Source organism: Syngnathus acus, chromosome 16 (genome assembly GCF_901709675.1).
Source record: "Syngnathus acus chromosome 16, fSynAcu1.2, whole genome shotgun sequence".
NCBI lineage: Eukaryota > Metazoa > Chordata > Actinopteri > Syngnathiformes > Syngnathidae > Syngnathus > Syngnathus acus.
The window spans coordinates 14776860-14792274 of NC_051101.1; the positions used below are offsets into that span (position 1 = coordinate 14776860).

Below are 15415 nucleotides of genomic sequence, written 5' to 3' on the forward strand. Positions count from 1 at the left end.
ACTGGGAGGAACAGCTCCGGGATTTTTTCCCCCCTCGGATGTCAAAGGTATTCATGTTCATTACATACGCAGAAGTAAAGATATCCTATCAACTTTTTACCCGAGCGTAAAAGTAATGGCTGTAAAACTGTTCTAAGTAGGGGGAAATACATTGACATTTTCAAAGAGATCCCACTTTGCTCCAAATAATTCCTGCTTATGCCTCGTTGTTTGAAAATGGCCAAATAATGACAAGGACACATCGACAGCATTAGTAGAAACTAGTTCATGCTGTTTACAAGCCCAAAAAATAGTCGATTTGGGGCTAAGTAGTCCTTAAAGTTTGGAGATCGATTTGGTAATCTATAAGATTCTCCTTCCTTCCTTCCTTCCTTCCAATAATGACAGCTCGCCCAGTCAGTTTGGTTCAATCTTGCTTTATGGATGAAATGTTTCTGCAGACTTGCCTGAACTCAATTTTGCTGCTTTCATTCATGACAATGTAACAATTATCAGTGAAGACCAGTGAAACCAGAATAAACCACGCAAGCCCGAGACGTGACATTACCTCAGATGACGGAATCTACTTGGGCTCCTGAGAAGTTTCTTTCAAAGCTTAAGCCTACCCCTCCCTCACGCAGTTCAAAGGTACTGAAAGATTGCCCTTTACCTTTTGAATGAGTCAATAAAAGCCTACTAACAAGTCAAACCTTGAATAATGATTTCCATAGACCACATTAAGAATGACATCATGTGATCATCACGTTGTCTTATTGATCTGGTTTTTAACATGTTTGCTAAGTAAGCATGGTTGAACGTTAACGCGCGTTTGGTAAAGGTCAACTATGACGACTGCTCCAGGATCTGCTTGTGATCCGTTTTTTTTTCTTTTTTTTTTTTCTTCCCCCCTACCATTAGAGCCCACCTGCTATTGGCTAGTTTACTGCGGGTGGGAGTGGATAGTGGCGAGATAAAAGAAGAGAATCTATCTTGCCCTCTCCACTCCACTACACGGCCACCCGCCTACTCATAACCATCCTCACTAAAAACTATACGTTTGTCATTTTTAGAAGAACAAAAGGCGAGGAAGAGAGCCACAATATAGCACTTTTGGAGCTTTTGGTGCTGGAAATGTGAGTACACGCGCACACACGTACGTCACAAACCCACTTACCTAGGCGCACGCAATGCAAAAACATAAGAACGCGCGGGCGCACGCATTTGTAATCCTATTTCAGATGAGTGTAAGGATAATAATGGCCTCTCAAACGGAGAAAGGGTGAATACACTTGTTGCACCACAACGCAAAAGTCGAAAGCAAGGTTTGCTCATTTGCTATTGCATGCTTTTGTGACATTATTTTTAAATTATGTTTGCGATCCGGAATGTAAAGTTGTCAATGGTTTGATCACAAAATTAAAAAAAAACCAACGTATTTGTTTGCTTTCCTTATGATCGTGAAATAGACACAACAGGTTGGTTCTGGACACATGATCAATATTGTAAGTATAGTTGAGCAAAAATCATTTTTTTTCATCCATATTTTGAAACCAGTTATCTGTCCGATACTGGAGCTATGTTTTTTATTCTTCGAGTATTACTTTGTGATTTAGTTTAACCTTTTGCAGCAAGTAAGATGATTGGAAAAACATCTTCTCAATACGAGTTCCATTTGTACACGGCTGCAAAGACAACCACAATATGATATCCATTTTTGAAAGTGACCATTATTTGCATCGCCTTCATCAATACACAACTTGCTAAGAATGTGACCAATTTGTGCTTCTCAACAAATGTACTGATTTCAAATGAATTCAATGTAGTAAGTGAAAAACTGAAAAGATTAAGACAGATCCTCTTAAGATGGATGATACCTCACTGAGTGGCGAATGCTTGCAAACAGCAAATATTGGCTTTACGTCAGCATTTGTTGCAAAGATGTTTGCTCAGGGACTCGTTCAGTGAAGAACCGCCACTGCCTCGAGCACTGGGCTTCTTTATTCCCCCCCCCACCATACTTGGGCATGGAGAAAACCTGGCACTCTTCAACAAAAAGAAACTGCCGTTCTTCACAAATGCTGAAAGATCTGCAGCTGACCTGCATGGAACTTCACCATACTTCCAGAGAAGGAGCCATAAATGCCCATCAAAAATGCTTTGGGACTTGAATGTTGCGTTTGTCAAACAGACATACCATGAACGCAGGAGAGTTCCGGCGTCGAGGAAAGGAGATGGTCGACTTTGTGGCCGACTATTTGGAGAACGTGGAGCAGCGGCCGGTCTATCCGGACGTAGAGCCGGGATATCTTCGATCCTTAATCCCGACGGAGGCGCCGCTAGAACCAGAGACCTATGAGGAGATCATGAAGGATGTGGAGCGGGTCATAATGCCTGGGGTAAACCTTTTTCCACTTCTTCTCCTCATTTCCTTCTAACACTTGTACGGACTGTGAAATTGCAAAAATACAAAATAATACAAATAAATAATACAAAATTACAAAATAATACTGCGATGTGATTGGCTGACAACCAGTTCAGCTGGGATAGGCTCCAGGCTGTTGCGCTTTTCCGGATGTGGAAACACAGCCATGTTTGATGAAATGCCACGACCGTTGTACACGCTGACAGGAAAACACGGTTGAAATGTCTAAAAATGCACAAAAACCCACAATACGCCGCCCGGGGGGAGTGTTGTTTCAGATGTTTATCGGGCCATTTGAAGAGCAAAATCCAATTCCATTGCGCCAGTACCACAGTACTGGCTGTTCTGGTTGAAACGGCAGCCTTCGGTGTCATTGAATCTGTGATCTTCCCTTTTCTTTTCCTTCCAGATTACCCACTGGCACAGTCCATACTTCTATGCGTACTTCCCTGCAGCTTCCTCCTACCCGGCCATGTTGGCCGATATGCTGTGCGGAGCCATTGGCTGCATTGGATTCTCTTGGGTAACAATAACCAAAACTCTCAGGCTCATCTTTCTCCATGTTGAACCTTTCAAATTGTTGTGTGCGCGTCCAGGCTTCCAGCCCAGCTTGCACCGAGCTGGAGACAGTGATGTTAGACTGGCTGGGGAAGATGCTGCAGCTGCCAGAGTCTTTCCTAGCCGGAACTTGTGGTCACGGAGGAGGTGTCATCCAGGTAAACGAGTTCTCCCAGAATTGCTGTGGCGCGCATGCGAGCACTAAACGTTTGAAGCAGATGGCCGTTGTCCATGCTCCCAAAAGGTAGTTTGTGGCCGGCCACCGGGAAGGCGGGTGATCCCTACGTGGCTTTTTCAAAGGTCATGCCCTCTCCGTCACAAACATCCACGAAGAAAGCGGGTCCAGCAATCAAGTTGTCTGTTTTGCCGCACCGAGCGGTTGTGTAAGGCTTTGAAGGGACACGATTTTCAAATGGGAGAAGGTCCTCACATGATATTTATTTGAACTTCCAGCTTTTGACGGGCTTTTTGGAACGGCCTCCGTGATCTCATCCCTAAAGGACCGAATCTTCTCGGTGAAAATTCCACAAAATAGTCGGCCGAGCGGGGGGAAGCTGTCGGAGGTCGTTTGCTGTTGCGCTCGCTTTGCCGCACTGTCAAATAAGTATTTTGGGTTGTTTCGATCAAAACGGATCATATGAGAGGAATAATGATTTAAACGAGCGCTTCTTTGTATTGCTGTCACGCCCTGCCTGACGGAAGACCTCGTGTTTAGTTACTCGTCATTTGCGCTCGAGCTTCCTGCGTGATCCTTTCATCTATTGTCTATTGATTTATCCTTTGTTGATGGAACTGGTACATGGCGGCTAAAAATGGGCAGGATATTACTTTTTAATGTGTGGATGGATCATAGGCAAGCTGAGACGTCAGTGACATTGTTCTGCGTTTCATTGGTGTGGTCTAACTAATGCTTCAGTGAGTGACTCAACACAAAAGCAGCACTGAAGGATGCCGCGTGTGTGTGTGTGTGTGTGTGTGTGTGTGTGTGTGTGTGTGTGTGTGTGTGTGTGTGTGTGTGTGTGTGTGTGTGTGCGCGCATTTTTGTGTGAGTGCGTCTGTGTCTGTGTGAGAGACAGAGCGAGAGAGACGGCGAGAAAGAGAGAGGTTTCATGATGAAGCACGAGATTGCACGCTGATGGATCGTTGCACGCCGCTTTTATTCTGCCCACCTGTGTGTGAGGAAGTGCGTGCGCGTGCGCTGGCTGATTTGATTCATCCTGTTATTGTTGTGTCGGTCTTGCTGCTCTTTTTTTCAGCACGGCATCTCAGCTCACTATGGCAACAAATGGCCTCTTCTCACAAACAGCAGAGTTAATGAGTGTCGTGACAACCAACACATTGACATCCAATTCTTTTGAAATGTTCATTAACAGCGCGGTGACGGTGATAGCTTGAAAAAGCTCTCTTGATGTCTTTAAGAAACGTGTGTGCATGAACAGCATGCTTTGCACTTATGCCTCACCGTTGAGTATTAGCTCGTTTGAATTTGGACCCATCTGATTGCATGTTTGTGTGTGTGTGTGTGTGTGTGTGTGTGTGTGTGTGTGTGTGTGTGTGTGTGTGTGTGTGTGTTGTTTTTTCCCAGGTCCATCTGACAAATCCAAAACATGTTTTTTTACACGAGCGGTCTAATTTGACTGTGGATGTTAGTATGAATGGTTGCCTAGGGATTGACGGTCCAAAAAACAAAAACACTCCCGTTTTTGACGATTGAAGTTAGTGCCCAGTTGCATCTTTTGTACAGTTTGATTATAAAACGTTTGTGTAGTATAAGTCCGTACTCTCCAGGAATGCCATACAACTGAAAGCGACAGAGTGGGAAAGAATTGCGAGTGTTGATGAAGGCAGTAAATGTTGTTCTTAGGCAAACGTTTCCCCAGACGTTGGGCAGATCACCTGCAATCGTATTGGTGCGTGGGAATTTTCCCAAATGTTCTTGGGACAAGAAAAATCACTCAAACCGTTGCTGTACTTCAACGTTGTTGTTTTTTTCTTCGCATTTTAGTCAAGTTTATTTTTGAAACGGCTATTGCATGATCAGGACGCAAATTTCAAACTTCTACTTGTCTCTGACAGGGCACGGCCAGCGAAGCGACCCTCATGTCCTTGCTCGCCGCACGTTGTAAAGCTGTCCGTCGAGTCCACTCCATGGACCCTGAAAAGTCTGAACCTGAAATCCTCACCAAATTGGTGGCATATACATCCGAGCAAGTAAGCGAGCGAGCGAGCTATAGGATGTCATTGGAGCCAATACATTGATGAATTTGTTTGTTTCATTCATTCATTCATTCATTCGTTTTCAGCTTTTAACTCTCAAAGATGAATTTATTGTTAATCCTTTCATTCATTGTTTGCACATTTCTCCTGCGCAGTCTCATTCGTCTGTGGAGCGAGCAGGTCTGATCGGAGGCGTGACGATGAAGAAAATCCCCACAGACAGCACGTACGCCGTCACGGGTGAATTGCTCAAGAAAATAGTGGAAAAGGACAAAGAAGCAGGACTCATCCCTTTCTATGTAAGACGCACACTTGTACGAGGACACTGGAGTAGCCTTCTGAACCCAACTAGTAACACCAAAATGCCCACTAGTAGTTTTGCCTGTCATGTTACTGGCTCACTCGTAAGCCAAAATGGTCGCACGATTGAACAAAATCTGTCACGTTTTTGGACTCCTCATTATTTACCACTGTGTCACAGGATATTGATATCGACTACTACTACTGAGATCATACGCTGTGACCTCAAGTTGACAATCAAACATATCCAAAAACTGCTGAAAAGGCTTTCCAGAACCATGCACATGCTGAGGTGTATGTTAAGCTAGTCCAACACGCACCCAATGTCAAAATGTCATTTTGTGCCTTTCAGTTCTGTGCAACGCTTGGCACCACTGCATCATGTGCGTTTGATCCTATTTCTCAGCTGGGGCCTATATGTAAGTTACCTCGGAAGTCATTACAATTTCGTTTTGTTTTGCTCACTGTAACGCATTCAGTACCTTCTCCAAAGTGAAATATGTCCAGTGCAAGAGTTGTCATTTTCTGACAAAGAGCTATTGATTTGACAAATTACGGTATCGAATTGGTAAAGTTCGATTTGGAAACATTGGCGCTGTTTTTCGCTCCATCGTATTTGATTGCGCAAGTCTAGCCAATACACTTGTGGCCTCGTCGCTGTGTGAGTAAACACATTGAACGCACGTGATCGTTAACATTGTCGTTTGTCGGCTGCTGCAGGTAATGAGCACAACATGTGGATGCATGTTGATGCCGCGTATGCTGGGAGTGCGTTTATCTGTCCAGAATTTCGGCCATTGTTGAACGGCATCGAGGTATGTACAGAAAATGTGCAAAATACGCATGCAATTGTTCGGCAGCCACTTGCGCGGGCCGCCGCCATCCCGTCGGTGAAAGCAAACGCTTGATTGGTAATGTGAAATAGGAGGAGCCTCAGAGAGCGTACTCATCGGCAGTGTCGTCTACGGTCAAGGCTGCTGCCGAGCTGCGTAGAAACACAGCGATAAGGTCGGATTCATTTCCTGGGGCGGCGTTCGACCTTTATATATCACTGTTTGTTCGACACGCGTGTTTCAACAACGGAGGGGCTTGTTTTTGAAAAGGAGCATAGACAACGACCGTCCGTATACGAGCTGTTCTATTTTGTAGGTGTACGTACAGTGTCGGTGGGGAGAGCAAAACGCCTTTGTGGATTGATTGCCACTGGGGATTGTTTTCTTCTTACACTGGCTCTTATTGCATTGCGTGTGGGAGGGGAAGGATATTGCAAAAGATAGGCAACAAAAAGATAGGGCAATGTGTGCGCGTCACTTTGAATAAAGCCTCACTGCAAAGGAGCAATGTAGCAAAGGTTGTAAAGACCTGCGAGCATGAGGCTGCGTTTACTTTGCGTACGTAAAAACGACCTACTGTAGCAAACTCGGCAAGCTCTTTTAACATTTAGATGGTATGGATTCATTTTCGAAAGCAAACGGCAGTCTGACGCTTACGTCTTATTTGTATCTGTGTTACAGTTTGCAGACTCTTTCAACTTGAACCCACACAAATGGCTGTTGGTCAACTTTGACTGCTCTGCCATGTGGTAAGCTGCCTTCATCATCATGAATCATCATGAGCACTGATTACCTGAGCTTCCCGATTGGCTTGGGCATGATTGAAGAAGAAGGGCCGTGGCAGCTGGCAGTGTTTGCGCTGGAACGTGAGCTCCCTCGCTAAACGTGGAGCCACAGTATACAATGAGTGGAAAGGATCATTTTCATTGTAGTGCAATGAGGACCAAGATTGTGAAAATGAAGGGAATAAGTACTGACAGCAGTTTTCTGGGTGCAATAATGTGCCTGCCTGCGTGGCTGCCTGCGTGGCTGCCTGCCTGCGTGGCTGCCTGCCTGCGTGGCTGCCTGCCTGCGTGGCTGCCTGCCTGCGTGGCTGCCTGGCTGGCTGCCTGCCTGCGTGGCTGCCTGCCTGCCTGGCTGCCTGCCTGCCTGCCTGTGGTTGCAGAACACTAAATTTGAGCGTTGCCTTTGTAATGGCAGAAAAAACATGTGCTTTTTGAGACTTTTTCATTCAAGATATGGTAGAAGCATTTTTTGCTTTCAACAGGGTGAAGAAGAGGCAAGACATGATCGGAGCCTTCAAAGTGGAGCCGCTCTACCTCAGACATGAGAACCAGGAGTCAGGTAGGTTAATATCACACACGCTACCTATTAAAACAGTCATGTCAACAAAAACGACCTTCTATGGATGGTTGTATTCGAGTTCAATTTCTATACAATCGGCCCTTCCTTAAACCAAAGTAGAATGATTAGTCATGATATTGGGATTTCATGTCGGGTGAGCTGGAGAAACACATTCATTTACTGTATCCCAAGTGACTGATGTCTTTTTCACCAACAGGGCTAGTGACAGATTACAGGGTAAGAAGAAAGTGTTCTTTTGATGACCTAATGACACTGAAAAGAACAGACAAAGGTGCTTTTCATGTGGTGCTTTTCTCTCTCTTCCAGCATTGGCAGATTCCACTGGGCAGACGCTTCCGCTCCCTCAAAATGTGGTTTGTCTTTCGCATGTACGGCCTCCACGGACTACAGGCTCATATCCGTAAGGTAATGTGACTTTTGGAGTCCGTTTCATTCTTTTTTGGAGATCAGGCAAAGAACCTGACAAATGTCGCCTGTCTGCAGCCAGGTCATTCTTTTTCCTGGATAAATAAAGCTTATGTAAATCAATAATTAGCACTCTTAAAACACCCTCATTTGTATGGTTTTGCTTGCGTCAATGGCAATGGATAAGAGAATGGATGAGAATTGGATTCATCAGCAACATCAATAATAATTCTTTACCGCCACTTAGTTTGTGTATTGGCTTATGAAAGTCGACAAACCGATGCTTGTGAGCGAGCGAGCATGTAAGCTCATTATGACCTTTGTGGAATCATGAAAAGCTGATTTACATTCCTCCTGGATTGTTTTCTTTGCTATTAAGAGTCCAATTACATTTGAAAATGTAAAAATGAACACATTTGCAAGCATTGCAATGCACTTTCTGTCCTTCTTGCTGGAAGATACGCTTTCCGATTTATTGTGGGAACTAGAATTGTCTTCATTCTCACATCCCGTTGTCATTCAGTGAGTGGCAGAGCCAGCAAATTTTCACCCACTGCTGCAGGGCTTGCTTGATGGTGAAGTGCATTGTTTATTTGACCAAATGCTGTTCTGAAGTTGACTGATTAAGTTTGGTAGCAGTTGACATGACATCTGCTCTTCGTCTTTCTTTTTCCAGTTGAATTTCCGTAGCCCCGCCTCATCCCCTCATTCAGCCCATCTCCTTCCCCTTGGTAGTGTTTCATCCCCCCGCCATGCCTGTCTCGCCTCTCCTCTCCCTCTCCATTTGCTCTGTCAAGCAAATGGCTCTGTTTTGAGTTTACTCTCTATTTGAAATGAACAGCGACCCTGTAGCCGTAAGTCATTTCCTGTTATCCCAGATTGAATTGCACATGCTCAACTCGTCGATGACGCAAAAGAGCGCAAACACGGACGCCACCGCCATTTTGCTCGTTCCATAGCTACATGCGCGAGTGCCTTTTTTGAATGTTATTCGCAACGCTTGGTCATCAAACGAGGGAGTCAGTCTGAAGCCTTTTGAGGGCCTTAACTGGTGGGAACATTCATGCACAAAGCCACTATTAGAACTGCAATGGCTGCACCCACCTCACCGGACCTGTTTCTCTGCTGATTAGCCATTGCAAATGATGAACACGTACGTACGTTGTTGTTCGAAAGCCAATGGTAAAGCCTCTTGTTTGTGTGTTTAGCAAGTGTGCCTGGCCAAGGAATTTGAGAGTCTGGTACGAGCAGATCAGAGATTTGAGATCTGTGCTGACGTCATCATGGGCCTGGTTTGCTTCAGGCTGAAGGTAACACCGACCCGCCCGCCCGCCTCTAAAATCGGTCGTTGGGTGACACCTTTCGATCCCATTGGGCTCGACCTATATGGACTCGAAGCACTTCATTTGATATGGAGATCGTGAGTGGGGTGTGAATATTCAAGTCTCACAAGCACATGGTTGAATGTCGGTCCTTTGTACGACATCAAGGTTTGACAATGAAGAAGCACAAGTGATGAAGTCATACATTGAATTGAGCACGTGATGACGGGCAAAGTCAAGTCAATCCGAAGTGAGATCAGGTTGCTTTTTCACATGCCCGCATCATTTGTTTTGTTTTTCACCCCTCAAAGGGCTCCAATGAGCTGAACCAGAATCTGCTGAAGAGGATCACAAAGAACAGAGAGATTCACTTGGTGCCTTGTTATCTGAGCGGACGCTTTGTCCTGCGTTTCGCCATCTGCTCGCGCACCACCGAGTCTCGTCACATCCGGGAAGCGTGGCGGCACATCACGCAGCTGACCTTTGAACTCCTGCAGGATTCGGTTCAATGACGTGGGCAAGCGAAAGATGTCTGTTATTATTTTTTGACGATTATTAACTAAATGTTGCAGATAGAAAATATCAAATGAAAAACACACTATTGCTAATTTCAGGTGAAACAGCTGGTTTGCACACGCACGCACGCGCGCGCGCGCACAAACCCCAAAACAAGTGTTTTAGCAATGTATTAGCTGTATGTAGCTTGTGTGTCCTGTGTAAAATGTGGGTGTTGTTGTGTAACCCTGATCGACTATCCAACTGAAAATGGCGTCTCTAATGAATGTATACATTGTCATGTATTTGTGTTTGTTTGGATGAACTTGTCAGTGTATGTACGTAGTTCATGGGCCATTTCAGACAATTCTGAGTGGTTATCTTACAGAGCCCAACATAGTGTTATTTTATTGATGTGTCCGATTTGACCACGTATGTGCAACTATGGGCTTATCAGAATAATAAAGTATATAGCGTTGTCAGCGAAAATCATCATTTGTTTCGCCGGATCTGGCCCCCGAGCCTTCACTTTGACATCTATGCCCTAGACCAGGGGTCTCAAACTCCAGTCCTCGGGGGCCGCATTCCTACATGTTTTCCAAGTTTCCCTCGTTCAACACACCTGATTCAAATGATCAATTCATCCTCACGTTCTGCAGGAGCCTGATCATTGAATCAGGTGTGTTGAACGAGGGAAACTTGGAAAACATGTAGGAATGCGGCCCCCCCCCGAGGATTGGAGTTTGAGACCCCTGTCCTAGACCGTGTCCAAAATATCATCGAGACAGACAACTACTATTGTATTTATCCAATCGTTTATTTAGTCTTGAGGGCTGGTAAACTATGAACACTCTAGCCCAAGAGATGGCGGTAATGCTCCATATAAGCCGGTTGCCTCCCGCCATTAAACAAAAGAAGAAGAAAAAAAGCAGAAGAAGAAGAAGAAGGAAGAAACAGAAACGTACGAGATGGCCTCCGACACCCAGTCCACCGACCCGCATTAGGTAAAGATGAATTTGTAATGTTTTGCCTAATTGTCTTGACCACTAGTGATTTCCGAAACAAATGTTTTCCTCGAAACGTTAGCTGCAATGCCCATCGCGTGGTTTGACAAAGCTTCCTTTTCAAGCCTTGCCAATCAATCAATTAGCCGCATGCAGCTGATTCTGTGTTTGTGGATCATATACTAAGATGGTGAGACAATATTGATGAATCGTTTACCACGCGGTTGACGTTTTTCATTGATAATTCCCTATTTCGTGAGCAAGCAGCGGAGTTATACGAGTTGAGCTTTCTTTTTCTTTTTTTTCTTTTACATGAGGGCTGGCTTGGCTGTCGGGTTACTTAGGACTGGGCACTTCCTAAGCAAAAATAGTATTTGTGCAGCCGTGTTTGTGCCTGTCTAACAAGTCACATTTGGAAAGAATGGTCACTATTTTATGAGTTCATTGTGTGATTTTAAAACAAACCCAAACAATCTTTAGTTGCGCCCTCTACACAGCCCCCCAAATCAGCCTCCCAAAAGTTGGAGGCGTATGTCACAGTCCAAAAGCAGAAAAAGCCTTTGGGGCAGGAAGTTGGCCATTTTTATTCTCCTTTCAAATTTCCACTCATTTTTGGCCTAGGTCTTCTTTTATGAAAGAGCTTTTTATTTTGAGGGCCCTTTCCAGCTGCTCGCAGCTCTCACGTCTTCTGTTTTTCTTTGAGCGGTGCGTTCCTTCTCTAATCTCATCCCTACACCCTTTCCACCCTCTCTGCCTGCCACATCTTCCCCATCCCTCGCACGTCTTCTCCTTCTGCCGGCAGGTATTTGTCTCATTCCGAGAGCAGCGAAGACCTCGGACGACGACGGCAACGATGCACGCTTCGGCGGTCGGCTGCAAAATGAGTTTGGGTTTGCTTTTTAACGGGCTGCTTGTCTCTGTGGTCGCAGCTTTACTTTGGGAGTACTCCAGGTTAAGAGAACATGCTATCGTGCTAGAGGAAGAGTTGCACATGACGCAGAGCTCTGAAGAATTGACACATGCGCCAATGGACTATCATCTGGCGCTCCAGGCGCTTGGTGAAGACGGTACCCGCATGGTGTGCACCAGTAAAATGCACACGGATCGCATCTGCCGCTTTGACTACCTGTGCTATTGTACCGAGGGAGATGAATTTGTATTCTTTCATTCAAACGCCTCCATTATGTTGCCAAACTTGGGTTTCAGACGATTCCAACCTGCTCTGCTTGACATGTCCTCAGTGGAAGATCACAATACCCAGTATTTCAACTTCTTAGAGCTTCCCACCGCCGCTTTGAAGTACTTGCCCAAGCCCGTGTTTGTGCCAGATGTTACGTTTATTTTTAACCGCTTCAATCCAGACAACCTAATGCATGTCTTTCACGACGATCTGCTGCCAGCCTTCTACACGATGAAACTTTATTCCGACCTGGAGGAGAGGGCGCGCTTGATGTTCATGGAGGGTTGGGGGGAAGGGCCCCACTTTGACCTCTACAGACTTTTGAGCAACAAGCAGCCACTTCTCAAAGAAAAGCTGAAAGACTTTGGAAAGCTCATTTGTTTCACTAAGTCCTACGTGGGTTTGTCCAAGATGACAACTTGGTATCAATACGGTTTTGTTCAGCCACAAGGGCCCAAAGCTAACATTCTGGTCTCGGGAAACGAGATTCGGCAGTTTTCCAAAGCGTTCATGCTTAGAATGAACATCACGCGAATGGAAGAGGCCCATTCCGGTCATCCTGGAGATGAGAGCGATGTGGAGGACTACATAGTGGTCTTTAGCCGCTTAACAACGAGGCTAATGCTGAACGAAGCCGAGTTGATCGTGGCGCTAGCGCAGGAATTCCGGATGAAAGTCTTGAAAGTTTCTCTGGAGGAGCAGTCTTTTGCCAGCATTGTCCGGGTCATCAGTGGCGCTTCGGTGCTGGTGAGCATGCACGGAGCCCAGCTCATCACCTCACTTTTTCTCCCGAGAGGAGCCGTTGTGCTGGAACTCTTCCCCTTTGCGATAAATCCAGAGCAGTATGCTCCGTACAAAACCCTGGCCACGCTTCCGGGCATGGATCTCCATTATTTTTCATGGAGGAACAGCAAAAAGGAGAACACAGTTACCCATCCAGACAGACCTCGGGAACAAGGAGGCATAGCTCATTTAGAGAAGGAAGAGCGGCAGCGAATCTTGGCCAGCGACCAAGTCCAAAGGCACTTGTGTTGCGACAACCCAGAGTGGCTCTTTCGAATCTACCAAGATACTCTGATAGATATCCCTTCGCTCCTCGATGTTGTCAGGAAGGCGGTGAAGACGATGCGAAACTTCAACAAGTCCAAACCTGCCAGTAAGATTCATCCGGGCAGGGTCAGGGAAGCCCACTGTCAAACCTCAGTCCAAGCCACTGACAAGGCGCAACTTGTAATCTCTTGGAAGAGCCCGTGGAATCTGAAATATCTCAAAGTGAAAGATGTTAAGTATGAGGTGTGGATTCAAGAGCAAGGAGAAAATACCTACATGCCTTATATCATCCAAGGGCAAAACTATACATTTTCCGAAAATATTAAGCCTTTTATCACCTACCTGGTATGGGTCAGGTGTATCTTCAACAACAACCTCCTGGGTCCCTTTCAAGATGTTCTCGTGTGTAGAACTTGAGGCAAGGTGCTGGCTGACAGTTGTAATCATCATCATTATTGCATATTGTGTTAAATTATTACATATTGTATTCAATGTTGATGTTGTTTTTAATATTAAAAATGTGACAACAAGTCTGTGTTTGAATGTCCCGTGACATGACATGGAGTTACATTTTTGCTTCGACTAGAACTATAGAACATAACGTCAATCAAATTTTTGAAATGACTTCCTATTTCAAGGGATTCTTGACTTAATAAGGCATTTTCAGCTCTAAACATTGACCATTTTCGCGGGAGATGCGTTCCAGAACCACCCACGAAGAAAAGGTATACATGATTGAGAAATGTCCACACCAGTGTTAAATTCCAACACGTAGTGTTTCTTGTTGGCCGCTAGAGGGCATGGGTGTATAGCAAGTCGCTCACAATATTAACTTTGTAAAGCCTCCCCAACACTTTGACGCGGCTTCTGTAACCTTTCCCATTCTCGCACTGTTCTGCGCATGTATAGTAAATAAAAGAACGGGATATTGTCACGTGTCCCGCAGACTCCTCCTGCAGCGGTTGGTGCGTGTGGCCGGCCGGCCGGCTGGCTGGCTGGCGCCCCCTGCGCTCGAACTCAGCGACGCACATTGCTCAGTGGTACCGCGTTCTCCCGTCACTTATAAAGCCACGAAGTAGCGCATTCGCAAAATGTAAAGTGCGAACTGTACCTCGTGCGTGCGTGCGTGCTGTCAGTCAGTTCCTATACCTCTTGTGTGTTTGTACAGCTGCCTTTCGTTTAAGGGCGCCACCATAGCCATCATTTATTCAGTTAGTCACTTAAATCATTTGGGTGTACTACAACTGGAGCTTTTGCCATCACTCTCTTAATTCATACATCCACTCAGCTACTATGTGTACTGCACTAAGGTAGTCGGGCTCAAGTTGGTTACTCTATTCCGTCAGGTAGAACATCATTTCAGTGTGCAGCAAGGGATGACGTGAGGCTTCTTGATCGCATTGATCGAGAGACATCACTAAAGATGACGTCACACCTGTTACACATAATCAACTGTCTTTTGTCGCTTTTTTTTTTTAATTTTTTTTATTTCAATTGCTACTATCAGCACAGACGTGCACTTAATGCTTCATGTTTTCAAGAGAGAATAAATTAAAGTGAAATGTAATGTTAATTATGCGACTCCAAAATGTTCACGGCGAATCATAACTGTCACTCTCTTGACCAAGTAGTCTGTCTGCCCGCCTGCGGAGCGCATGATGACGTCCAGAACGTTCAGGCTGCAGTCGAATCGCAAAAATATCAATACATACGTATCTGAGCTAGAATCATATGTGAAAGAGGCCCAGGTCGGACTTCTTCACCTGCGCGCGCGCACTGACCCCATCAATACACAACACAATCAAAGATCCATAAAAGAATCAAGTTAATTGTGTAGAATAGTGTGTGATGGCCTCAGCCTTCACACAATAACGTTGTGACCGTTTCACATGTATTAAATGTAGCAATGGTCTGCCATATAAAATCAATAAATCAAAGCATGAAAAAAAGGAAACGTAACCACCAGCCATGGTCAGACCTCCCCCATTAGCAACCGTACATTAGGAGTGATTTGGACAGCTTCCCAGAGTCATTTTTGCTAATCGTGCATGGAGGCTCCACATTGAGGCTTTCAAAATGCACTAAACGCTCTGACCATGTTGTGGCCAGATCAATTAGCACACAGAGGCACTTCAAGTCCACAGAAAGACTGAGAGCCTCATGTTTCAAGCGTCTCAACTTGATCCTAATGGCTTTTGGCCTGGCTCGCTGTCTTCTGTCTCTGCTGTTTTCTTCAGCCTTTATTTAACGTTACGACTACCACCAAAATAACTAGCATTGCACCT

At 45.3% G+C, this 15415-nt stretch overlaps 2 protein-coding genes across 6 annotated transcripts; both read left to right on the forward strand.

The window, feature by feature from the left end:
• Positions 1 to 747: 747 nt before the first annotated feature.
• Positions 748 to 10307, forward strand: ddc (dopa decarboxylase). Of its 4 annotated transcripts, XM_037275040.1 has the most exons (15): positions 748 to 1112; positions 1218 to 1301; positions 2168 to 2375; positions 2811 to 2924; positions 2998 to 3117; positions 5036 to 5170; positions 5332 to 5475; positions 5829 to 5895; positions 6197 to 6291; positions 6991 to 7058; positions 7577 to 7653; positions 7871 to 7890; positions 7981 to 8079; positions 9288 to 9389; positions 9713 to 10307. In XM_037275040.1, exons 3-15 carry the CDS (start codon positions 2175 to 2177, stop codon positions 9911 to 9913), a joined length of 1443 nt encoding a protein of 480 aa, XP_037130935.1. In that variant the 5' UTR covers positions 748 to 1112; positions 1218 to 1301; positions 2168 to 2174; the 3' UTR covers positions 9914 to 10307. The 4 variants fall into 4 exon arrangements, with proteins under 4 accessions (XP_037130935.1, XP_037130934.1, XP_037130936.1 ...); XM_037275039.1 differs by lacking the exon at positions 1218 to 1301; XM_037275041.1 differs by lacking the exon at positions 1218 to 1301 and having other exon boundaries at positions 2185 to 2375.
• A 488-nt stretch (positions 10308 to 10795) lies between these two features.
• On the forward strand, positions 10796 to 13665 carry pomgnt2 (protein O-linked mannose N-acetylglucosaminyltransferase 2 (beta 1,4-)). Of its 2 annotated transcripts, none has more exons than XM_037275037.1 (2): positions 10796 to 10900; positions 11703 to 13665. In XM_037275037.1, the coding sequence occupies exon 2, from the start codon at positions 11754 to 11756 to the stop codon at positions 13545 to 13547; it is 1794 nt and encodes a 597-aa protein (XP_037130932.1). In that variant the 5' UTR covers positions 10796 to 10900; positions 11703 to 11753; the 3' UTR covers positions 13548 to 13665. The 2 variants fall into 2 exon arrangements, with proteins under 2 accessions (XP_037130932.1, XP_037130930.1); XM_037275035.1 differs by having other exon boundaries at positions 10813 to 10900; positions 11218 to 13665.
• Positions 13666 to 15415: the final 1750 nt, after the last annotated feature.

Bases quoted from the DNA above. Each gene is read 5' to 3' on its own strand.
- pomgnt2 (XM_037275035.1), top strand. From the start codon at position 11,532: ATGAAAGAGCTTTTTATTTTGAGGGCCCTTTCCAGCTGCTCGCAGCTC.
- ddc (XM_037275040.1), top strand. From the start codon at position 2,175: ATGAACGCAGGAGAGTTCCGGCGTCGAGGAAAGGAGATGGTCGACTTT. The intron at 5,896-6,196 runs GTAAGTTACCTC...CGGCTGCTGCAG, and splicing joins TTCTCAGCTGGGGCCTATAT to GTAATGAGCACAACATGTGG. The intron at 8,080-9,287 runs GTAATGTGACTT...TTGTGTGTTTAG, and splicing joins TACAGGCTCATATCCGTAAG to CAAGTGTGCCTGGCCAAGGA.